Raw genomic sequence first — 27,222 nt, 5'->3', positions numbered from 1 at the left:
GAAAAACAAAGCCTATAATCATATTTAGTGGATATCTTATATAGTCTGGTTTCTAGTCTCCTTTTAACTTTGCTAAATTAGTAAGACCTACAAGTGTGATGTGTGCGTTTAATTAAAATGAAATTCAAACACACCCGGGTACCTGGGGACCGATGAGAATTCCATGAAAAATGTTCAAATTTTACATGTTTTTCTATATTTTTGATGCATATATAATATACAATAAAAGGGTAAAAATATGTTGTTTTTTGTTCATTTCAAGAGTAATTATCATAGCAGATGTTATTTCAAGGTCAAATGTACATTTATATATCCTACATGTAATGGTAATGGAGTCCATTGGAAAGAAGGGGTGGCTTTTTCAATTCTGTAAATAAATCTAAAATACCATTTTTTGATAGGAAGGCGCAAAATCTTGAGTTTTTTGACATATTGTATACTTTGATAACTGCATTTGTCTACATGTAAAGTTCATTTGAAATAAAAATATGCTGTTTTAAAAAAATTGGGTGATATAAGTCAGGTGGATTAATGTTATTTCATAAAATCAGACAGCAAAATGGCTGCAAATTCATAAATTTAATGATTTAATTGATAAAAACTGTTTTAAAGTATTTATTCTTATCTCAGTAATTAACTGTAGCCTATTAATTGTCATCAGGATAGGAAATGCCTACTCTCTAAACAAATTTACTCTAGTGGTGGTCATTCTACACATTTAAGAGGGAGTTACTCCCCTTGAATATTTTAGCTAATAAATCATGTCATGACATCTATTGCCAAGAAAATCATCCATTTTCACAAAATGTATTACTTATGGTACAAAATCCACTGAAAATTACACTTAAAGGAGAAATATGAAAATACCATGTAGTCTTGAAGGTAACAGGGGACAGTTTTTTTTATACAATTCATTGTAGCCAAGGGATGCATGTCCTCGGAACTCTGTAACTAGTGTAGCAGGTCAGTGCCGTATAGGTTTTTATCAGTACTTCGCGTTGTGTTTATTTTTGTTTTGAGACTAAATTTGACCTCTACATTACTAAACTTTATTAAATTATAAATAAGGTATGAAAACGACTTTACTCTCACTATAGATAAACCAGATATAATAAACCAAAACTCAAAGTAAATGAAAACCAAGATTAACAACCCTTTATAAATTTATTATAACAAAATAAGAACACAAGGCAATAGCATATACTTAAAATCCCCCAACCCTAAAACCTAACTTTAACAGGGACCTTAAATAGACAGACGAGACGGGCCGGGACTCAGGAGAAAAGTAGCTAGCGAAACCAGCTGTCTCCCTCCCTCTCTCTCTCAGGAGAAAAGTAGCTAGCGAAACCAGCCGTCTCCTTCGTCAAATAAGGACTTACACGGCTTTATATATGGGACAGAACAATAGACAACTGTCATTAACGTTATTGGCTATCGTATAAAGTGGGCGTTACCAAAGTAATAGAATAAATCACATCGGGATCGGAATACGAATAATAATAAATAGAAACGAAATCCCGATCTACCACATTCCTCCCCCCTTAAAGACAAATGCTATGCATTTGACTAAAATCAAGTGGTGCATTTCAATCAAATTTCCCTCAAAGACATACATTATACAAAATATAAGCAAAACATAATCAGGTGAATATGTCACATTGCTAAGTTCACTTCACAGCACAAGTCTTCATGGTCCTCAGCAATCACTATTGGAACACATTCCGGAATATAATACTATGGGTATAACACAACATTTACACACGATTAACACAATCTTCACGGATATCGCTGATTCCAGGGTGAACACAGTGGATACCGGTATAACATCGGATATTATGATGACGATCAGACAATTGAAATATATCGAGTTGAATGTATCAGGTTTCAGTCCATTTCCAAATTTCACATTAGCCAGCCTGGTGTCTGGATAAACTGCAATAAAACTGGTGAATACATGGTCTGAAAAATCAAAAGAATTTATTAATAAACATGTCATAAATATCATAACGGAATCCATATATCAAATCATCACACTGAACACGGAACTTCACAATACATAAAAGTATTATGTTTACACGGGTTATTAACATGCATACTATCCCAGTTTTGTCAACAAGATCGACAGAGGATAGTTACTGTTAGACTAACCTACTAGATTTACGCGTGTTTAAAAATCTATTAAATTTTACAAAAATCTAATTTAGTTTATAAGCCAAAAATAAACAAATCAACGAACACGCAAATGCTACACCGCTCTAACTTTCAACTGACATTGTTATATCAAAACACATTTAGCCAATTCCCTTCGGATGCTCAGGTCGGCAGTAAGGGTACAATACTGGGTCGACGGGCTTGTACATAGAAGTAGTACCCACGAACGACAACTGTAAGGGGATTTCACCGCTCATACAAGAATTGACTTTACCAGGGGGAACAGTTCTTCCATCGAGCTTCCATTCCAGGATGGAATTCGCCATGTGCTCGTTCTCTTTATTTCCTGGTAAATCAGAACAAGTATGAGAGTTTGTTGTAAAAACATTTACTTCGGGGTTCAAGGTTTCATAATTTTCAACCAAAGGTGCTAAGTAATCGGTCTGCAACTCAGTGTCAGAACGCTCGGATTCATCCATTACAGAATTACACGTAGAACTGGATATTACGTCAACAGGCACATCGTGTGCTACAGTAACTTCATCAAAACATGCATTTTCTTCAAAACATTGAACTTTACCCGGCGTTTTACCAGTTTCTGTTTGGTTCTGCGACTCTACCTCTACCTCGAATGGTCGACTGTGTTCGGTAAGGTTTGAACGGCCTGAAACTAATGACCCGACCATGGCATTAGTCCCTGAAGGTTTTTCGAGAGTAAGAGTTGTTTCTAACGAGCTTGAACTTTCAGAACAATGACCAACCAGATGGCACGATTTACTGGTAATATTATGTGAAAAGATTTGGCAATCAGACATGTTTGAATTCTGTAAAGAATCAACTTCATCAACAAAATGTTCACAAAACGCTTTCTGAATTTCTTCCCTAATAAATGCTTTTAAATTAATAAAATCGCTGTCACTTGTGTGAACTGAAACAGGCATTTGGTTTGCGACAAAATTACTTACAAAACTCTCATATTCTATTGCTAAACCTATCGCTTTCTCAATTGTGGAGGGATGTTTAAACTGAACATGCTTTTGCAAATCAATATCCCCTAAACCAAAGATAAACTGGTCAACAATATGAGGTTCTAAGTATTTATAGGGAATATGTGGATATGATTTTAAGGCTAACCTTTTCAAAGCATAACCAAAATCTTCAACTGCTTCCCCATTTTGTCTACACGCTGTTTTAAACTCAACTTGGTAAGCTTTCACGTTTTCTCCGGGATTGAAATAGTTTTTACAAATTTCTTTTAAAACATCATAATTGTCAGACTTTGTCAAAGGAATTTCGGATAACACATGTCTTGCAGACCCCCGTAAACTCATAATAAGCTGACTTGCACATTCTATCTTACTCCACCCATTCCACTTAGCAACCTGTTCAAACTGAATGAAAAACTCATGAATATCAAAACTACCATCAAATGTTGGCGACTTAATTTCTTTCCTATGCTTTGAATGACGTGAATGTGCCAAATAATTGTCAGATTGCACGTGCGTTCGATTCTCTCTAGCCGCCTGATTAACATTTTCAAAAGCAAGACCATTTTTAAAATACTTCGTTTTTAGCTCTCTCTCTAAAAAATCACACTTTGCTGATAACTCTTCTATCTGTCTATCAATAGTATTTACTCTAACTTCGTTGGACTTATCTGAACTTTCAAAACGGACACCATTCCCGGTCTGAATATGTGCTGAGGGATAATTTCTCTCACGCAAAAATTCTCTATCATCTCTAAACATAACTGCATGATGAAAAAATGCAGCGTAAAAATCAAGTACAAAAATAATCTACTAAATATTTCAACTCACGAACAGCATGAATTCTCAAACCCACAAATCCATTACAAAGAAAAGCGACAGCTAAAGAAATAAAAAAAAACCCACAATACAATAGAAAATGACAACAAAAGAATTCAGCCAAGTCCGAATCACTGAATAGGGCTCTGAAAGTGAGTAGCACGTGCCACTGACTATTGTAGTACAAACCCTATCCTGGTCACGGTTCACCAAATAATGTAGCAGGTCAGTGCCGTATAGGTTTTTATCAGTACTTCGCGTTGTGTTTATTTTTGTTTTGAGACTAAATTTGACCTCTACATTACTAAACTTTATTAAATTATAAATAAGGTATGAAAACGACTTTACTCTCACTATAGATAAACCAGATATAATAAACCAAAACTCAAAGTAAATGAAAACCAAGATTAACAACCCTTTATAAATTTATTATAACAAAATAAGAACACAAGGCAATAGCATATACTTAAAATCCCCCAACCCTAAAACCTAACTTTAACAGGGACCTTAAATAGACAGACGAGACGGGCCGGGACTCAGGAGAAAAGTAGCTAGCGAAACCAGCTGTCTCCCTCCCTCTCTCTCTCAGGAGAAAAGTAGCTAGCGAAACCAGCCGTCTCCTTCGTCAAATAAGGACTTACACGGCTTTATATATGGGACAGAACAATAGACAACTGTCATTAACGTTATTGGCTATCGTATAAAGTGGGCGTTACCAAAGTAATAGAATAAATCACATCGGGATCGGAATACGAATAATAATAAATAGAAACGAAATCCCGATCTACCACACTAGAATTTCCTCAGTTCCTATTCAGCACAAATACCTTTAATTCACTCTTTATAAGGTCATTCACCAATTTCTGAAGAAAATTACTAATCAAAACCTGTAAAATTCTCTACATACTGGTTTTTATAAAATTTTGACCCTTTCATATTTTGCTAATTTTTCATGATTTTTCAGCTTTTTAGACCTCCCCCAGCTAATTCCCTGCAAAGGGTTGACCTTCCGTACCGCGTGCATGTTGCACTATCACATGTCACAAACTTACCGGTGTATAGTTTTCAATGTCCCATCCACCTACTTTTCGTGTTATTTTACCTCCCGTCTGTAACTTGCAATTTCACTGTGTAAAGTCAGCACAACATTATAGCCGCAGGTTTCGCATTTTACTTCTGATTCTCATGTACCTAACATAAGGGGTCACATATTGCATATCAATTTCAACAAGAGACACCCCTCTAACTAATGATAATCATTTAAAATCATTTCATGAATTTTAGCAACACTCATAAGCCTTCAAGTACAGCAACTCTTAGTTTTACAAAAATATTGACGGGTATTTTATTCGAAAATGTCCCTTGCTACCTTTAACATACACTAACATTCTCTGAAAAGTCATCTTGTCTTAAAATCAAAAAGATTATGCTATTCTGAAAAAAAAGTACACCACATTTGGCAATTCCATTGAGGTTTAAGAAAAATATGGTCATTTAAGTGAACCCACCATTTCCACTTTCCTCTATTTAACACAGATTCACAGGGCTCTCCATAAATAAAGCATCTTTACCTAATCTTTTAGAGGTCAACTGTTGTTCAACCTCCTTAAATAAGAAACCTTATTCAATACTACATACATCTGCTTGATATTATCATGATAAAAGCATCACATCACTTAGAAATCCCTTTACATGTATACCCTCCCCCTATCTTTTGATTTTCACATGAAGCATTAGTTTGAACACTTTGACCTAATATTATGAAACTTGTGGCAGTTTCCTTGAGTCATTTCATTTAGTGGCTTGAGTCATTTACACATAATTGAAAACAACCATCACTGATATTTAAAATTGATCTTTTTTGGTAAATGGATGATTTGTAGCATTTTTATTCACAAAAAGTCATGTCGCCCTACATGTGATTTCTTGTTTTCATGAAAAACAAAGCCTATAATCATATTTAGTGGATATCTTATATAGTCTGGTTTCTAGTCTCCTTTTAACTTTGCTAAATTAGTAAGACCTACAAGTGTGATGTGTGCGTTTAATTAAAATGAAATTCAAACACACCCGGGTACCTGGGGACCGATGAGAATTCCATGAAAAATGTTCAAATTTTACATGTTTTTCTATATTTTTGATGCATATATAATATACAATAAAAGGGTAAAAATATGTTGTTTTTTGTTCATTTCAAGAGTAATTATCATAGCAGATGTTATTTCAAGGTCAAATGTACATTTATATATCCTACATGTAATGGTAATGGAGTCCATTGGAAAGAAGGGGTGGCTTTTTCAATTCTGTAAATAAATCTAAAATACCATTTTTTGATAGGAAGGCGCAAAATCTTGAGTTTTTTGACATATTGTATACTTTGATAACTGCATTTGTCTACATGTAAAGTTCATTTGAAATAAAAATATGCTGTTTTAAAAAAATTGGGTGATATAAGTCAGGTGGATTAATGTTATTTCATAAAATCAGACAGCAAAATGGCTGCAAATTCATAAATTTAATGATTTAATTGATAAAAACTGTTTTAAAGTATTTATTCTTATCTCAGTAATTAACTGTAGCCTATTAATTGTCATCAGGATAGGAAATGCCTACTCTCTAAACAAATTTACTCTAGTGGTGGTCATTCTACACATTTAAGAGGGAGTTACTCCCCTTGAATATTTTAGCTAATAAATCATGTCATGACATCTATTGCCAAGAAAATCATCCATTTTCACAAAATGTATTACTTATGGTACAAAATCCACTGAAAATTACACTTAAAGGAGAAATATGAAAATACCATGTAGTCTTGAAGGTAACAGGGGACAGTTTTTTTATACAATTCATTGTAGCCAAGGGATGCATGTCCTCGGAACTCTGTAACTAGAATTTCCTCAGTTCCTATTCAGCACAAATACCTTTAATTCACTCTTTATAAGGTCATTCACCAATTTCTGAAGAAAATTACTAATCAAAACCTGTAAAATTCTCTACATACTGGTTTTTATAAAATTTTGACCCTTTCATATTTTGCTAATTTTTCATGATTTTTCAGCTTTTTAGACCTCCCCCAGCTAATTCCCTGCAAAGGGTTGACCTTCCGTACCGCGTGCATGTTGCACTATCACATGTCACAAACTTACCGGTGTATAGTTTTCAATGTCCCATCCACCTACTTTTCGTGTTATTTTACCTCCCGTCTGTAACTTGCAGTTTCACTGTGTAAAGTCAGCACAACAGTCATAGCCGCAGGTTTCGCATTTTACTTCTGATTCTCATGTACTCGGAACTGTCCCTTGCTACCTCAATGTGTTGCTGGTTTTTTCAACCTTAAGTTGTTCGTTTTAGATATCCTGTTATGACTTGAATCTCTGGGTTCTTTGAATCCTCCTTCAATAATTATCTTTCATTTGCTTTTAAATAGTGTTCTCATATAAATTTACATTTAAATATCTTCTTTAATGATTATAATTCAATTGCTGTTTTTGTTATTGATAGAAGACCATTGACAGAATTTTCACTTGCTATTAGTACCTCGTAACCAACTTTTATTTTAAGTCAGCTTTGTTTTAACAGCAAGTGGGCGATATGGGCAGAGTCTAATAGTGTCTTGACTAATGGAATTGACTTCGCTAAGTGGATGAATTTTCACCTGAACGATGGCAAAGACAAATAAGGATTTCCATTGTTAAACGCAAAGTCGTTTGTTTGCATACCTCCATGCGCCACACAATCTGATCACATCGACGGGAGAGTACTTCCGGCAGCCGCTGGTTCCTGTTACCACTGCTGATACAAGCTACGCGTTTGGCTGGAAGAACGGTTACTATAGAGGTATACAAATTATGTTTTAAAAAGGCCAAGCTGAACGGTTTTGCAATTAGTATGAGTACGGATTTGCTATGTAAATTTGATGTCTATGATTACCAATTGACTCTTTGTTTTAAAGAGCAATATTTACGAAATTGATACCTTCGATTCGTGTTTTTTTTAGGGATGTTGTGGTTTTTATTTAATTTATTTATTTTTTGGCTTTGGTATTTTTCTGTATGGTTCTTCCAACAATGCAGTTTATAGTGTATAAACATGCTTAAATTATCAAAGCGGAATTTGAGTTTTCAACGTCAATTTGATAACAATTTTTGTTCTCCCGTCCCAATATAATTTCCTACTTGCTTTAGTTACAGTGATAAATATTTACAGATAAATATGAAAAGCTTTAAGCAATAAACGATTTTCTTGATAACAGTGACATTCTATATTTTTGTTGTCAGGTAACCGAATTCTACGTCATACGGGCACTACCTTCGGTTACAGTTCATTGGTGACCCTTTTACCAGATCTTAACCTCGGGGTATTTACTTCAATGACTGGGCAGGATGAACATTTCATCTTAAGACACCTGCTGCACAGTTTTCTCTCAGATAATTTGCTAGATGTAACGCCATGGCTAAACGCAACAACAATGTGCACTTTTCCAAATCCCTGGTACTCCTCTATTTCTTATTCCCACTACGTCATAATTAATAGACCGGACCCAGTGTCTCAGCATCGCGCCCTCTATCGGAGTAAGTTGGTATTTATCACAATGACGCTTATGGAGAAGTTCGTGTCACAATGGAAGGGAAGAACCATCTAATATTAAACTACGGAGTCGCTTCCTGGAAACTTTGGCCAAAACACAGTCACGACCAGTTTCAAGTAGAGGGACAAGGGATGCTGTTCGAAACACTTGACATTCATCAAATCAAGTTCCATTCTAGTCACTCCAAAATCATTTCTGTGGAAATTATTACCTTCCAGTCTAATGCGCCACCGACCTTTACAAAAATGTCCTCCAATCAACATATCAGCTCGGAGCTAGGATGACAACAGTAGCATAGTATTGTGTATTCTTTTGTACCAACCATGTTTTCGGAAATATTCGAAATTTGTTTACAAAAATTTATGAATGAATTAATTTCATACGATTGCACTCTATAGATTGCATATATATGAAAAGAAAAGAAACGTTCAACTTCATTTTGTTTACATTATTTACGAGTTGATTACATTATCATGGATTGTTAAATCAAGAAACCAAAGACATATACGCAATGCATAAGTATCTTGCCTTGCATAATCAAAAAATGTTTTTGCTACATTCTGTGGAGAATTTTTCTCAAAATACCAACGTTCGATTAACAATCTGACAATATCATATTGCAGGGGGAGCCCAGACAATACTGCAAAACTTGTATATTTTATGTGAAGACCAAGAAAATGTTTACGTAATATTTTTTCACAAGGTAGATTTCTAAAACAGTCTTCATCTTCAATCTTTTTACACTTTAAGAATCTTTTAGTATATATTACTAGTTTATTACTTACACCCACAGCTCTGCATTTTACAAAAGTAGTGGTTTAAATGTAGATTCAAATACAAGTTTACTGGTTTTAGTCCCCGGATTCAAATTAAAGTTTTTAACAGGGGTGTGAAATTGTCATTCTTATATGTTAGTCTCGACTGAGATCCGTATATGTACCATTTAACATTTAAAGAATAAAACATATAAAATATAGTTAAAAATTCTATTTATGGTTGCAATTGAAGGGGTCAGCGTTCGTTCAGCGTGTTGGTGTCGGTGAAATACTGTATCCATTAATTCGATCCGTGTGGTATGGTCTTCATCTGACTTATAATCACAGTCGCTTTTAAACTGCTTTAAGGTTGATGTTTGTTTGTTTCAGCTGACTGTACTATACTCTTGTGAAATATGGGGTTACGAAAATATTGATGTTATCGAGCGTGTACATTTAAGGTTTCTTAAACACATACTTAACTTGAAAAGTAGTACCCCCAGTTTTATGGTTTATGGGGAGACAGGTAGTTTTCCATTATATATAACAATTTATACGAGAATGCATGATTGGATTTTGGGCAAAGATGATGTTATGCCAGGAGAATAAGTTATGTAAAACTATGTATATGTATCTTTACAATTGTTACATTAGAGGTGAAATCAATAATAAGTGGCTAGTTTGTATAAAAAACATTCTTGATAGCTGTGGCTTATCCTTTGTATGGCACCAGCAAAATCCTGTTAGCGTAAAATAGTTAGAAAATATTGTCAAACAAAATCTTAAAGATCAATTTGTCCAAAAATGGAATAGTGAATTAGATAGTTCGTCAAAAGGTGCTATATATCGTATTTTTAAATATAATTTTTGTTGTGAAGACTATTTATTAATACTTTCACGAAAATTAAGAAACTTGTTTGTTAAATATAGAACTACAAACCATCACCTCCCTATAGAAATTGGTAGGTGGAACAATACTCCACGTGAAGACCGCAAATGCGGCTTATGTGAATTTAAGCCAATCAAATTGGCGATGAATTTCATTATGTTTTAGAATGTAGTGCACTGTCACCTGTTAGAAAAAAATTGTTTAGTAATTATTATCTTAAAAACCCAAACATCTTAAAATTTAGAACACTTATGTCATCTTCAAATCATGTAATACTAATGAAAATGTGTACTTTAATTAGAAAAATATTTGATTTGGTCGGTCATCCTACGTAACAACTATAACAAATTCATTGTTTACTTTATTCTGTTTCTTTTTGTAAATCCTGCTTTTCTTATACTTTTGTATATAATTCTTCTGCACCTCATGTAACATTATATGTTATGAGTGAAAATAAATGAACTTGAACTTGAACTTGACTGCCTGACTCATAACATAAGATGAACTGCTTCCTATGCATAATTGGTTACATGCGCTATAAAACGCTCTAATACTTCTGAACCTTTTAACAATTTCTCCCATTTTCTTTAATTTAGCCAATGATCTCTGCTTGATATCATTTTTTTATGTATCAGATATGTTTGCGTACCGACTACCATTGGTTGGGGACTTGTCAAAATAAAATAATTTGTTGTGGTTGCTGCAATAAGAGCGAACGATTTAAATTGAACCCAAACCGGATTTTTCTCACCTATGACGTATAGTCGTATATATCTAACATATATAAAGTGTGGCGCTCAGACGGACTGTGATAGAGACCTCATAAATCGGGATGGACGGTCGCTGCTTAAGCTTGGTGTTTCTGGTACTTGCTTGCTATTATCCGGGTTCCTATTCTATTACACCCGCTGAATATGCAGATGCAGTGGATCAAACTTTGCAACAGGTGTGTAATTTTTGTGGTATTTATATTTATTGAACAATTTTTGAATGTTGCAAAATTTTAGTTCAGTTCCAGATTAACTCAAAACTTTTTAAATTTCATCCCTTTTTGCAATGGGTATTAAAAAAACCGACAAGCAATATTGTAGGGGATTCACTATTTCAATTAACTATATATAATATATATTCTGTCTTTTCACGTCCGTTGACATTTGTACAAGTATTTATATATATTTAAGTAGTAATTACTACATAAATACATGTACGCTATAATGTAATCAATATCACATGGCAGTTATAAATCACTCAGCCCATTTGTCATGGGGTAAATCGGACTTTCAATTATTCTACCATTCATTGAAGGTGATGGACTGTGCCCCCTGGATTCCGGGGCTGACGGTCAGCGTTGTGAAGGATTTCCAGACGCTGTTCGCCAGAGGTTACGGGGAGACCGTCGTCAATTCGAACACTCCCGTCACGGAACAAACGCTCTTCCAGATCGGCTCCATATCCAAATCCTTTGCGGCAACATTGCTGGTCAAACAGATGGAAGATGAAAAGTACTTTGAATTTCTTAATATAAAGTAGTCAATACAATATATGTTTTACAGAAAGTTATCATTAATCAATTATCATATACGTTTGTACACAAAGACTGGGCAATTGTTGAATACTTGATTTATTTCATACGAGCATTTCGTTCATATCATGACAATTTGATTACATATTTTACAATGGTTGAGTCAATGATGAATGAGGACCTTGCAACGTCGAATTTTATGCACAATGCGGCGTATTAATTTGAGTTTTTATGCTTAACATATCTTACTTAGTATTTACCACATTTACATTCATTATTGGATAAGTAGAGAAATATCAATTGTTTCTTGTATTTAGTTGTTTACAGACGAGGTTCAAAATACAGTCTCCCACAAACAAAGTGTACGCTAAAATTAGTTTATTTTTAAAATTTGATTATTTTGGACAGTGCCGGTATAATGCTTTCTCATATTTTTGAAAAGTCATAGTATTTTAGAATAACAAGAAAAGGATTAAATGTTTACGTTCCGTTTAGTTTGGCCCTAACTACAAAGGTAAAAGACATGATGGACCCGGGATTTGTCTTCGTCGATCAAGAGCGGACGGATTCCGCCACGGTGGTGGACATTCTGGCCCACAGGATGGGAGTCCCTGACCATACCAATCTCAGGCTGGACCAGAACCTGACCAGGGCCAACCTCCAACAGTAGGTGCTTCTTATTGCAGGGAGAGGGGGTCTTCCATCGATTAGCTTGTGCTCTTTAAAGTAAATACGATTATTTGTACTTGTAATCTTTGCGAATGTTACGATAACTCAAAGAGCTGCAACATCTATGCAAACAGTTAAAGAAAGCTTTTTCCATTTCTTGGTTAGACAATCTACATTAATTTACTTTTGCAAAAAATAATTTCAGAGTGTCTGGTGCTAGAACCATTATGACGTTATAATTGATTTGATGAATCTTTTCCCGTATTTTACGGCTTTAAAGGAATTTTGTAGAAAGCAAAACAATATTTTGACATTCTATAATTAATCACAGGAAAAGTAATTCCGGTACCTACATTCAATTTGCCATCATTTTAAAGAGGAGGTCAAGAGCTTGTTTTGTGCCGTTTTTGGAAAGACTGTAGGCATTCTAGATTTATTTCATTAGTCAAAAATGGACAAAACTCCGAGATTTGTTACTTTTATCCTTCATAATTCCTAGAAAATGGTTGTTTAAAACATAATTTTTCATTGTGTTTATCAAAAATTTAATCCCCGTTACACCCTATGAAACAAAACATCATGAAAAGAATTTATATCCTGATCTTCATAAACCTGTAGGCACCTTTCATTTACTAGATATTGACCTTAAAGAGCAATAAAACATTATTTTTCTATTGTGTAGACGTTTTGCCGCTATGACGCCGGTGAAGACGTTCGGGAAGTCCTTCTTGTACTCCAACATGATGTACGGATTTGCTTCCTACCTCTCCGAGAGACTGGGCAACGAGCCGTGGGAAAATTTAGTGACGTCGAAAATCTTCGACCGTCTTGGCATGACGTCATCCACGTTTATAACCACTCTGGCGGATCTCTCGAGCGCTGCACAAGGCTATGATAAAGGACCGAAATCCAAACCAAAGGCGGTGGTTCCGGTTCCGCTGGAACTCAGCAAGTAGGTCGCGAAATAATTTCAGATTTAAAGTTAAATCTACATAATATTGAATCATGGCGATTACTGTATTTGTTTGGATTTTTAAAAAATAGATTTTAGCCCTTTATGTTTATACAAACATTTCCTTTCAATACTTGTTTTCAACATCAATCTGTGCTGTCTTTTTTTCCTCGATCGTTCAAACTAAAGTTATATTATGTATGAAAGTTACTGTATCGCTTCAACTTGATTATTTTAAAATTGTTAACAATGTCTGAAATGCATGCTGGTATTCCCCTAACCTTAATTTACATTTACATCAAGTTCATGTAATTTCAGAATTATTATGATGATTAACGAACCCACGTGTATAGAAATTCAATTTTATGTGTATTGCGAAAAGCAGAGAAAATACCGATAACAAAATTAACATTCCTGGCCGACGTTTTATGCTTTAACTACTCCCCCTTGACGTTATATTTACATGCTGTTACTTTCATGCTTCTTTTCAGAGTTAAAATTTGCCGTGTTTACACAACTTGGTATTATCTATGCCCTAAGGTCTACCAGTTGTCGTTGATAAACATTGTATTCGTTTCATAAGAATTCATAAGAATTATATAACTACAAAAAAAAATATAGACATAAACGTTTCATCGTTAATTTAGTTCATGTATACGTATAATTGAACTACGTTTATTTTTCGAAAGAAATTTGAAAATTTTAGAATAGTACATGTACTCTTTGTACATTTTCTCAGAGAGAGATAATCGCTTTTCACTTTATATGTGGCATATTTTTTTATACATATTTTCATATTTAAGCTAAGGATGAACTTTGGCGTGGGGGGGGGGGGGGGGGGGGGGCATGTATTGTATTGGCATGACTTGTACATTGTGACCGGGGCGAGATAAGTTAAAATTCCGTAAATGCTTGCACACTTTGCACATGTGCAGATAGTTGTTTTACATAAAAAAAAAGGAAAAAACCTCAAGAATTTTTTTTTTTTTGATTAATAGGAAATGGGGGATCTGGGCAGGTTCAGGGGCCATCATGTCGAACGCAGTGGATATGGCTAAATACATGAACTTTCACCTCAGTAACACGGACAAGAATGGTAACGAGTTCATGACAACAGCGAATTTTAACGCCTTACACCAACAACACAGAAAACTGTCCTCTACCACGGTAAACACACACTTTGGAAATGAGGAGGTCCCAACCACTGAAAATGGCTATGGGCTTGGCTGGAAGCGAGGACTTTATAGAAGTATGTAAAATGAAAATAGATTGACTTCTTCCGATGTTTTTTTTTCAAGGTGAGAAAATTGAAAACATTCATTTTTTAAAAATGTTTATTCATTCTAAAATGTGTTGATTGCAGACAACGAAATTCTCCTACACTCTGGCAGCACGTACGGCTACAGGTCATTCATCACACTGTTCCCCTCTCAGAATATTGGCGTGTTCATTTCCATGAACGGCGAGGACGACGACTATATCCTGCGCGTCTTGTTGCACAACTTCCTGTCTGACGTCGCACTTGGAGTGACGCCATGGCTTGATGCGTCATCTATCTGCGACAGACTTACGGCGCCAAAGTACACGGGGTACTCCAACACAAACAACCCACAAAGGCCCATAACCGAGTATATAGGTCTGTACGTCAATCCCATCTACGGAAATTTGAACGTTGAGTTTGACCCAAACAATGAACACTTGGTCCTGAGGTACGGAGTCGCTACATGGGACTTTTGGACAAAATCAGGAAAAGACCAGTTCAAAGCAGAAGGAACTGGGATGATCAAATATTTGAAAAACATGTACCGCTTCACTTTCCTGACTAATGAAAATGACGAAATAGTTTCGGTACGGGTCGACAGTTTCTGCTCCACGTGCGGAAACGACCCACCGATTTTTCATAAGGTAGTGTGATGAATCATGTGATGTATTTTTCAGAAATAAATCGAACTCACTCTATTATTGTTGTTTCCTTTTAAAGGGGCATGGTCACGATTTTAGTCAAACATTATTTTTCCGATTTTAATGTTTACAATGCTTTATAGTAAGGCATTTTTAATAGACAACCAAAATTTGAGTGTCATTTGTTGAGTTGTAAGGGAGTTACAGGGCTAACAATTATTTGCTATATATTTACATTCTACTATGTTTTTCCATTAAATTCTGTTTTTCAATTGACGGCAGTTATTGACACGACGACTTCAAAAATAAATCATTCGATGCTGTAGTAAACAAAGATTTTGTTTTCATTTTGAATTTTGAAGGGAAAATTCCAGTTTTAGACCTGAAATGAATATGTTAAACATTAAAAACTGTTTATTTATGCTTAAAATGAATAATTTAGAGCCATTTTTACAAGACCTTAGACTTCCGGTTGGACGTAGCTATCTATTTCTTGCATCAAAACAAGTTAAAAATTACGCGGTTTCAAGCGAAACACGCACCGGTTGCGTAGTCTTAGCTCAGAAGCCAGACAAATCTTGTTGATTTCAAAGAGCCATGGCTGAGTGGCCAGCAATTATTTCACATTACTGTTTGACACAAGCTCTTGTTAAAATGGTTCTAAGATAGAGAAATAAGCTTGAAAAAGATGTTTACTGGTGTATTGAACCTATGTCAACAAAAACAGGATAGAAGCCTTGTTTACTGCCGTATATTGGCGCAAAACAGAGAATTTTGAAAACATCATGTAATTATTACTTTAGTATATATTAATCCGCTTGATAAATATCAATATAACGGACACACACGAAAAGAGAAATATTGTAGTGGGAAAGTCCTTTTTCCCATTAGCGCTGCCACCAGCTGATTATCTCCCATCAGCAAGGAAACTTAAGTGACCCATAATAAAACATAACTTAATCTGACCTAATTAGCTCTAATACTTTTACTCCGACCCTGACGCTGACCATGACTCTGACTCTTGTTATATTTGTTCAAATGAATAAATTTGTTAACTTTCTGAATTTGTGTCCCATTACGATAAGTCTTTGGACTTCAGTTCAAGAGTCAGACTCTTGAACTGAAGTTAAATTTATTCATTTGAACAAATATAAAACACGACACAAAATAAAAACGCGTGTACACACGTAAACGACGAGATCGACTTGCTAATATAACACAATATAAAGTTGGGATAATTCACCATAGGCAATACAGTTTTAAAATAAAATGAATAAAGAACTGGAATTATGTGGGGTTATCACCCATTAAATTCAGTGAGCAATAAAGTTAAACTTATACAATGAATTCTCAGGGGAAAATCACCCTTCAAATTCTAGAGCTCTCAGGGGAAAATCACTCTTGAGAAGTTCCCTATGATTCAATTAAATACCACTTAGAATAATTACTAACTGCCGAAATTACTTGAGACAATCAACAAGTTCAAATTTCAACAAACACTAGACGACCTATAATTCATCATAGTCATCCAAAATGTAGCATAGTTTTTGAAATATAAGGTACAAACCTTTAAAAAAAATCCAGATTTCCCAACAAAGTTAACTTAATAACTGAAATAGAATCTGCCAAATCTACGTGTAACTTACTTTAAAAACTAAACTGATCAAAGTCTCAAAATTTAGCTAAATAAATTACTTTCCAATCCCTTTCACTTATCAAACGTAAATAAAAATCTTTAGACACGAAAATCAATAAAACTCCATTTCAAAAATATAGATGCACAGCCTAAACAATACTAAAATAAAAACAACGACTTACCTCGTCTCCAGAATGAGAGAAAACCCAAAGAGAGCGAGTTACAGAATTGTCTGGCTTTTATATCCCCAAAAACAGAAGTCCATACACCGCACGAGCGAAACATAGAACACGGAGTCTGTATAAATCACGTGATATCAATAGAAATCATTACAGAAAGTCTACATGCAGAGTTCTATTATAAAAATCTCGTCGATTCTCGTCTAAAAAAATAACAAAACAACACGGGGGGGGGGGGGATCAAATCACTACAATATTTTATTACAACATAACACATGACTCTATGTATTCTTTATTCATTTTCAATGGTCAACTTCCAATTCTTACTAGCAATACATTATCGGGGAAGAAAATAGGGCAGGAAACCATGTTTTCCTACATTATCATACGACCATTGGAAAAAATATATGAACATTTTTAAGATAATAGAAATATTATTTAAAAGTATTTCTTTTTAGTAGTTTTTACCAAGAAAATATATAAAAATCTTTAAGATATTAAGTATTATTTTCCTTTTACTATTTATCAAAACGTACCTGGCGTTATATGTTTTTCTTATGATATAGAAAACTTATACCCTCTACCTAATAATATACTATATCTTTAGGTAGAGGGTATATAATTTATTTATTATGAGAAAAAATATTACGCCATGTTCCTGGGCATATTTATATATATAATCGGGTGCGGTCATCGTGTGCATACGTGATTCAATATATCCTAAACTGAACATGCACGTAGCATCGTTTTTGAAAGTGGGGGAACCAGACTCATCCAAAAAAACTTGACAAACATCCAAAAAGGGAACTTCTCACATTCATGATAATCGTATCTCCGTGGGGGAGGGGGGGGGGGGGGGGTTGCGTAGTATATATATTTACCTTAAACTTCACTGTTAATTGCAATGTACCTTCCATTCATTTCAGTTTTTACATCGTTCCCAAAAAGTGAGGAGTAAATTCCATGATATTTTTTTTTTATATAAGTACTTTTTATAAAAAATGCTTGCTGCGAGAAAAAGGAGGGGAAGGGACAGCCCCCCCCCCCCCCCCCCCATGCACCCTCCCCCAAGATACGTGCCTGCTGAAATCCGATTTTAATCAGATTACCCAAACTGAGGGCGGTTGAAAATGATGCAGTTGGGACATCATTTATTAGCTGTATAATATAGTGTACCTTTACACTTTTTTGTCAATTTTCTTTGATTATCAAGGCTACATAGTATACAGCATAAATATGAATGAGGAATATTGAAGAGCGTTTTTACCATGCATTTACAAATTATATTTTATCAACGTATGATATCCCCCTTAAAATTTTGTTTATAGATAAAACTTATATTGTTAATGAATACTGTTGAATAGTTTCATTTATAAGTGTTATGTAAACTACATACACAGCAATGCTTCTAACTTATGAAAACACGAAACGCTAGTACCGTAGTTAACATAATTATGTTCCCGAAAAGTCCTAGAAAGAATTGACTATGATATCTTCTACTTTCATTTTGTTTTGGGCAGTTAATTTCGGTTTGCCAGAAGCTCTAAAAGATGACCTTATCGTTCGACAAAGAAACATTGACAGTGTTTTATTTTTTACTATTTACGAAAAATTCAAGTAGCCGGGATTAGCTGCACAACATAAAGCGACTAACTGCTATAACAGCTTTCAAATTTTTAACTTTTACATGATTTTGCAAGACTAAGGTTGGTATGGCACTTATCATGTTATATAATACAATTTCAAAATTCCTTTATAATCCTTAGGGAAACTGTTTTCCTGTCAATTAGGTATGTCGCAAATGCTAATTTGTTAATCCCTGGAAGAAAAGGAATATCGTGCGTGTTAGTAAAACAATATCCCGTTGTGCATGTTGTTTTTGTATTGTTGTGGTTTTTGTTTATATAAACGATATATTTCCTTTATAAAAGGAAAATATTGTTGTACAGTAGTTTTTATTCACCAAATCATTTCCTTCAAGTAAGTTTAACATATTTTTCACTATTGCTTTTAAATAAATATTTGATTTGCATGTGTACAACATTGCATCTGAAAAGTAAATCAAATGAGTTATGAGTACATGTATAAATGTATAAATATTACATACAAATTGTTCGCTGTTATGGTGAGGTTTCATAAAAGAATGTGTTTTAATAATAAAAAAAAAGATGCATATTAGTATTATTTTTTACACATTACTGAAAATATTAAAATATAATCTCAGAATATTAAGAGCTAGTATAATAACTACTTTAGTAACTGGGTCACAATTTAGGATAGGTATCTTCAGAATATACTTTTAGCCTTCCTCTCCTTAGCTCCTTTATAATAGGGCTTCCATTCAAGGGTCTGCAGTCTCATGACATGTACAACAAAAGGAAATTTATAGCACAACTCTTTGGGAATATTTATCACACTCGATTTACTTAGTTTCTATTATGTTTTCAGCTGTAGGCATTAAAGCATATTAAATTTAATTATCATGCTTGTTCACTATTGTTTAATATCTTTCAGATATTTGTGTACTTACCCAAGCTTGAAAAAAAACCAGAGAAGAAAACATGTGGATCCTTTTGACTATTTCATTAACTCTCTTACAATTGGCAGAAGGTTTCCCTATCAATAACAGGCCAATAATAGGTACATGTATTTAGATTTGTCCTGTTTCAGATTGTATGTTTAAAATATCTAATGTATATGATAATATACTAGCTATGACATGTTTCCAATGCAGTCTCTACATAGCAGTTACTTTAATTAGATCATATTAAGTAAAATTTACGTGATTAAGAAGGCACCTGAGGGAGTGTAGGGACTGAATTCCCTCTTAATCGTGTAAATTCTACTTTATATGATCAATATCACTTTGAATATAACCCACTTTTTCATTGACTGATTAAAAGTATTGCACCAATCAAACATTTTCTCTCTCTTTCAGCTGTCAACTGTCAATTAAAAATGCATCTTTGCTAGCCAAGGATTGATTTTCAGTCAACTCCGCTCCCCATAATGGGGGGGGGGGGGGGGGGGGGGTGTAGACCGAAACACTTGGCTATAAGCGAAGATGATTTTTAGGTTGATTTTCATTTCCATAAACCTTTGAAATGTTGATGCTCCATGGAAATTGGCTATATGAATTTTAATGATTCCACAGTAAGCACTGTATCATACTTAATGTTTCAGGGGTGTTGGCACAGGAGTCATTTAAGGGGGACCCAGGAGCCACCTACATCCCCGCCCCCTACATTAAATGGCTGGAGTCTGCAGGCGCCAGAGTGGTCCCTGTCCTGTTATTCAGGTCAGATCATAAACGGTCGACATATCTCACATTTGGAATATTTAAATTGATTGTGAAATTGTTTGTGTGAATTTGATCCCAAAAAAATTTTGAATCTAGTTTTGAATTGATTTCGATGTACATGTAGGTACTTCCTTAATGAGTGTTTGAAATTGTGTACATTTGAACTTTGATATCTAGGAACATTAATATTTCAAATACAATGGATATGTCAAAGTGATTTGTAAGTCCCAACCACTTATTTTTTAAGTATTTTACCCTCTATATCTCAAATACTTGGATATTCTAAAGTTTTTAAACAATTTAATCTAGTTCGAGATAATGAAGTTTGACTGTATTTTAATTTAGAATGTTTGATATTTTTCGCCCTTCAGGGAGAACAATATGAAAGCTTATTGCTACTACAAGAAGTTATTCAATTCCATGAATGGGTAAGTTGCATTATTCATCACATACAACCAAACATTCATTAGTAGCTAAAAAAAGATTTCATTTCTTTTTATCGTTTTCCTCTCTCTTTATATATAGGTATTTGTAAAATATTGTTCACTGGTAGTACACATCATGGACTGATACAGTAGAACAAACTAGCTGATTTTCTTGTCAAAAGGCCCATGTATTAAACCTTCTTGGTAGGGCAATCTATTCAACCATGTGCAGTTTTTAAAAAAATTATAATTTATTTTTATGTTTTGCTTTATCAGAATTTTATTCCCTGGAGGGGGGGTTGATCTCATGAATTCACAGTTCGCAAAGACAGCCATGATTTTCTACAAACTGACCATTCAGGTATGTTTATACAATTGTTGTCAAATAAAATTTCTTTGAATAAATACATGCTCTTTATATTTTATTTTATTTTTAACTTAAACTTTTACAAATTTTTTTGCTTGAAATTTTATGTATTTTTTTTTAAATCCTCATAATTGTTTGGCCTGCACTTAATGTAAAACTGCATTTGAGAATACATGTACATTGTAGCGCTGTATATTTTAAGACTTTTTTTCAGATGATTTCTTTAACATATTACTGCAGATTCCATATTAAACACAAGTTCAAAATACAGGCATTCTCTTGTTTTTTTAGTAAATTGCAAGAATATAAAAGTGTGATCGAGTTCCAAACATTTGTTTTAGTTTTATATATTTAATTCATGTCAGAAAAAAAAACAACAAGATTCTGAAATCAGCAAGGGTTACTTCCCATACTTTAAAGCAGATTATGATAATTAACCCTTGTGTTTAAAAAGAAATCTACAGAATATTTTGAGTCATTCTTGGATTTTAAATATGAAGTACATTCACTCATGATATTCTGATATTCTTTTGGTTATGCAGGCCAAGGATAAAGATGGTGACCTCTTCCCTATGTGGGGAACGTGTCAAGGCTTTGAGTTGATGTCTGTTCTGGTCGCCAAGCAGAATTTGTTAACAGCTGTGGATGCTGAAGACCTCCCTCTACCACTGAATTTCACCACTGGTAAAATCAATGCGATGCTACGAAATGTTGAACATTAATGCACAATGTGGATTAACTATAACTTGTCTTTAATTATTGTTAAATTGCAGACATCTTTTCTTATAATGAAGCATGCTATCATGAAGTTATGAAAGTTAAACTAATAAAATATCTTATGGTTGTCAATTTTGATAAATGTCACTCTTTGTCTATCCATCAGTATCTCTCTCTCTCTCTCTCTCTCTCTCTCTCTCTCTCTCTCTCTCTCTCTCTTTGACTCTTTCTTTGACACATTGAGTTGTAGCATATCCATATATTCCCCGTGTCTGTCTCTCTTCATTTGTATTTTGTTTTTCACCCTAATTAAGACATTTGAGTTTTATTTCAGAGGCTACAGATAGTGTCCTGTTTGGTAATTTGCCGAGGGATGTTTATCTGCCTCTGAAAACTGAGAATGTGACAGCCAACTACCATAGCTGGGCCCTTACCCCCAAAGTGTGTACAATCCCATTCAGTAGATGCATCTAGATTTCTGTCTTGTTCAATAATGATCTTTGATACATAATATATATATTTTTAAAGATGCAAGTGTACATTACATACAAGAGATATAAATATTTTTAACATACACTAGTATTCTGTATAATTATACCATTAATTCAGCTCTTTTTGTAGTGTAATAGTATTGAGTTTCAAATTGAATGGTTTTGTACATAAACCTCATATTGAACACTTCCTACATTGTGTTTATGCCGTTATTTGGAAAAAAGTTATGTTTTCAGTTTATTTGATATTTCATTTGATTGCAGAATTTTTCTGAGAACAAAAATCTCCGGAGTTTCTTTAAGGTTTTATCTACCAATAAAGACAGAAATGGCAAAGAATTCATATCCTCGATGGAAGGTAACTACATTGGATATGGGTTGTATTTAATTTCAAAAGTAGAAAAACATTTAATAACTTTTAATACCATATTTTTCTCCCCACTGTAGCTATCTGGTATGAAATTTGGCAATTGATTTGCAATTTATATACAGTTGAAGTTTGATACCTCGAACACTGATATCTCGAATACCATGGATATGTCAGAGTGATTTGTACGCCCCAATCACTTATTTTTTAAGTATTTTACCCTTGATATCTTTAAAAAAATCAGATATTTTGAAAGAAGATGGGGGAAGAAGATAGCGCAAATGCCCATTTGGTTTTATCGTAAAAAACAATTTCAAATTAATTTTTCCAACCAAATATACTAGATGATGTTATGTTACAAGTTTACAAAAGCACAGTTTCTAAATTTATTCAGCTTTGAATATTTTAACAAACGATAAGAAAATTTTTTTTTAAAGTTTTGGTGGTATCAAACCCACAACCTAAAAAACCTCCTCTATAATGTTACCGAATGTCTGGTGCTCTAACTACTGAGCCATTTCAGTCACAACAAATATCATTGTTAAATGCTAAATGCAACTTCAACCACGAATTTACGGACTTGTAGTATTTCTCTAAAACTTTAAATTTTTGGGATACAAAATGACATTTTTAAAGTATAGTGGGTCATCTCTCCATGTTTTTGTTGATTGAAATCGGTTTGATTTCGTTTAAACCTTATATAGACTATAACAAAAATATGGAGCCTAGACCCACTCTATGAAAGAAAAGGCATTGAAGTTCTAAAAATGACACTATTTGGAGGTTTTGACATGCATACGCCAGTTTAAATCAACCTATTCTAAATATTTAACATATTTAAAGGTTAAAAATTGATGTTATGGTAAATATACATTGTTTTCAATAATTTATAAACAAATCATGAGATTTGTTCACATTTTAATTTTATAGTATCTTATCTATCCCCATATGGGCAGTTTACACGCCTTATTCACCCATCTTCTTTTAAACAGCCCCATCTAGTTCAAAATAACAAAGTTTGACTGTACATTACTTTGAAGACATTAATAGATCATATTTAGATTATTTTTCCACAGCATATAAATATCCTGTATACGCTGTACAATGGCATCCAGAGAAGAACAACTTTGTATGGATGTCAAAAGCTCACATCAACCATGATGCCCATGCCATCAGAGTATCTCAGTATTTTGCAGATTTTTTTGTAGCTCAAGGTAAATAATACCTTAATTTTATTTTTTTGTGCGTCAATTAATGCAGTAAAACTTGAGGAATAATTCTTATATCAGTTTAAGAAAGTGTGAAGACTAAATGATTGGGGGAAAAATATAACCTGTGTATTATAACAGAGATTGTCTAACACTGCATATTAAGTGGATTTTTACAAGGAGTGCTATTTTTCAATTTTGTGCCATCATCTCAACTGCAAAAACTTTCATTAAAAAATTATTTTAATAGGTTAACCTTGTAGCTATCAAAACTAACAATGCAAATAGTGATTGTACCTCTTTTGGAATCAAAGTACAAAAATAAGTGTCCAAATAAAAAACAGTTTCCAGTAAACAGAATTTGGTGTCCATCTGTCCATCCGTCTGTCTGTTCGTTCATCCATTTGTAAACTTTTCACATAGTTTACTTCTCAAGAACCACTCTGCAAATTTCAACCAAACTTGGCACAATGCATCCTTATATTAAGTTTATTAGAATGAAAGGCCAGGGCGGGCCAGGTCCTCATCATTTGGAGATAATTTAGAATTATAAAAAAAATAGCAAATAAAAAACTTCTCTTAAATCTGTGGCCTGAAATTCTGAAACTTGTGTGAATTTGAAAGCATTCTTAGGTAGTGTGAATTCAAGTTTGTTCAAACCATGATTCCTAGAGGTAGGGTGAGGCCCCAATGGATGGTTGAAATAAACTAAAACAACAAAACAGGCTTGATGTGAAACAGATTATGTGGATAAAAATTTGAGAATCTTTTTAAACCATGTGTACTCCACTAAATTACTCAGATATTTTGCATTTGATACCATATGATCAGTTATGGCTATTGTTGCTCAGGTGAGCCATGTTGCCCGTGGGCCCCCTGTATTCTTTTCATTAATAAATGGCATGAATATTTAATGATGTGTTGAACCTGTATGTATATTTAACTTATATTTCAGCTCGAAAAAGTCCCCACCGATTTCCTGATTTCAAAGCAGAGAACAAAATTGTGGTCAACAATTTCCATCCTATGTTTGACAGAAAGAATTCGCTTGAAAATTACTACTTTGGCTTCCTTAATGAAACAACAGTAACATGCATTTAGTCAGAAAGCAAGTTGGAGTAAACAATTTGACTCTGTCTAAATGAAATATATTTATATAAATATTATAATTACATATTAAAAGAAAATTCAGGGATTTTTTTGCCTACATAGCTAATGTTCAATAACTTGTATATTGATATTATACTTTTATCTTTCTTTTTTTTAGTACAGACAAGTGTATACATTCCAGTAGTAAACTTTAAAACCTATATAGTTCATGTTCAGCTAATAAACTGTAAAACCTTTATAGTTCATGTACATTGTACAGCATAGTAAACTGTAAAACCTTTATAGTACATGTACAGCATAGTAAACTGTAAAACCTTTATAGTACATGTACAGCATAGTATACTGTAAAACCTATATAATTCATGTACAGCATAGTATACTGTAAAACCTTAATAGTACATGTACACCATAGTAAACTGTAAAACCTTTATAGTACATGTACAGCATAGTAAACTGTAAAACCTATATAATTCATGTACAGCATAGTATACTGTAAAACCTATATAATTCATGTACAGCATAGTATACTGTAAAACCTTAATAGTACATGTACACCATAGTAAACTGTAAAACCTTTATACTACATGTACAGCATAGTAAACTGTAAACCTATATAGTTCATGTACAGCATAGTAAACTGTAAAACCTATATAGTTCATTTACAGCATAGTAAACTGTAAAACCTATATAGTTCATGTACAGCATAGTAAACTGTTAAACCTTTATAGTTCATGTACAGCATAGTAAACTGTAAAACCTATATAGTTCATGTACAGCATAGTAAACTGTAAAACCTATATAGTTCATGTACAGCATAGTAAACTGTAAAACCTTTATAGTTCATGTACAGCATAGTAAACTGTTAAACCTTTATAGTTCATGTACAGCATAGTAAACTGTAAGACCTATATAGTTCATGTACAGCATAGTAAACTGTAAAACCTTTATAGTTCATGTACAGCATAGTAAACTGTAAAACCTATATAGTTCATGTACAGCATAGTAAACTGTAAAACCTATATAGTACATGTACACTGTGGAGAGTTACTTATTGTTGTCAAATGGAATGACTGAAAGCCATGCACAATCATTGTTATAGTATTGAATCATGATTTTTTGAAGTATACAGTCTCATAACTGCAGCGATGTGTGCATACAAATTGAGTACCATGCGTTAGCGCATTATGAAAATTTGTATGCCCACATCGCTGCAGTAATGAGACTGTATACTTCAAAAAATCATGATTTAATGCTTATATTTACACTTTTTTTAGCTTCATGCTGTGTCTGCTAATGTGATTTATACCTAAAAATTCTTATCCTCAGTGTAAGTTCATATTAATGGAAGAGCCACAGTAACAGCCACAAGAGTGCACTTTGATTTTCGCTTGTGACGTTGCAGTTTACAGCGTTCAACGTTTGTGACGTCATAATAAAACTCGTCATTTTAACCTTTGAATACCCTGTGTGCATTACAGTGTTATAACTGCTGTAGCTTTCAACACACTTTACAAGCAAACAATGTGTGGAATGTAAATATAGCTTTTTATATGCACTGATATGCACTTTTTACAACAGATTATGTTAGTCAAACAATATTATTCCAAAGTTATACATAAATAATCAACAAAGCTGCGTGTACATTGTATACTTATATATATATATCAGTGCTTTATGCCATATCTCTCATTTACATCTACATTGTTTTTTGAACAATTTTCATTTTTTTTTCTTCAGGAAAATCAAATGAAATTTAGGAACAATTACATGTAACTGTAATTAGATAGCTTATTTTTACTCTTTCACAAGCAATATATTTATTTACAGATATAATAAAATGTTTCTACCAAGGTTTATTGGGTTTTTTTATGTAATGTGGGAGTTGTGACAGATAATAGTACATGTAAGCAGACATCTGAATGAGAGACTGTTCTGCAAAATGACAATTATATCATAGAATGACCTAGTGTGGCCTCTCTGAACCCCCACAATTAAATGATTACACTTGGAAATTATTCTTTTTAAATCTGTTTGGTAGAAATTGTTTCTTTGGGAAAAGATGTGAATAGTACAGGTGACAACAATGGTTGCAACAATATACCAGAGGGAGTTCAAAAGAGCGTAGGCTCGCCAAATTTTCAAATACCTGCAACACAAAATTTGGCAAGTGCTCGCTAGCGCTAGCAAG

The 27,222-nt window shown here is 33.7% G+C and overlaps 2 protein-coding genes and 1 long non-coding RNA gene across 3 annotated transcripts; 2 read left to right on the top strand and 1 right to left on the bottom strand.

Annotated features, from left to right (window-relative positions):
• Positions 1 to 1,150: 1,150 nt before the first annotated feature.
• Positions 1,151 to 4,744, bottom strand: LOC136276503 (uncharacterized). Its single transcript, XR_010714980.1, has 2 exons — positions 2,426 to 4,744; positions 1,151 to 1,959 (listed from the first exon to the last, which is right to left on the bottom strand). It is a non-coding gene; the product is annotated as an uncharacterized lncRNA (long non-coding RNA).
• A 6,233-nt stretch (positions 4,745 to 10,977) lies between these two features.
• Positions 10,978 to 15,290, top strand: LOC136276447 (uncharacterized). The gene is made up of 6 exons (XM_066088425.1): positions 10,978 to 11,134; positions 11,494 to 11,690; positions 12,206 to 12,376; positions 13,062 to 13,331; positions 14,330 to 14,580; positions 14,695 to 15,290. Exons 1-6 carry the CDS (start codon positions 11,021 to 11,023, stop codon positions 15,243 to 15,245), a joined length of 1,554 nt encoding a protein of 517 aa, XP_065944497.1. The 5' UTR covers positions 10,978 to 11,020; the 3' UTR covers positions 15,246 to 15,290.
• A 3,276-nt stretch (positions 15,291 to 18,566) lies between these two features.
• Positions 18,567 to 26,888, top strand: LOC105317584 (gamma-glutamyl hydrolase). The gene is made up of 10 exons (XM_011414274.4): positions 18,567 to 18,754; positions 19,563 to 19,688; positions 20,232 to 20,346; positions 20,721 to 20,777; positions 21,051 to 21,135; positions 21,684 to 21,825; positions 22,193 to 22,299; positions 22,614 to 22,707; positions 23,793 to 23,930; positions 24,880 to 26,888. The coding sequence occupies exons 2-10, from the start codon at positions 19,610 to 19,612 to the stop codon at positions 25,023 to 25,025; spliced, it is 963 nt and encodes a 320-aa protein (XP_011412576.3). The 5' UTR covers positions 18,567 to 18,754; positions 19,563 to 19,609; the 3' UTR covers positions 25,026 to 26,888.
• The last annotated feature ends 334 nt before the right edge of the window (positions 26,889 to 27,222 follow it).

This window comes from Magallana gigas, chromosome 6, assembly GCF_963853765.1.
Source record: "Magallana gigas chromosome 6, xbMagGiga1.1, whole genome shotgun sequence".
Classification (NCBI taxonomy): Eukaryota; Metazoa; Mollusca; class Bivalvia; order Ostreida; family Ostreidae; genus Magallana; species Magallana gigas.
The sequence above is the reverse complement of the archived record's forward strand: the minus strand, read 5'-3'. Positions and strand labels throughout refer to the sequence as shown.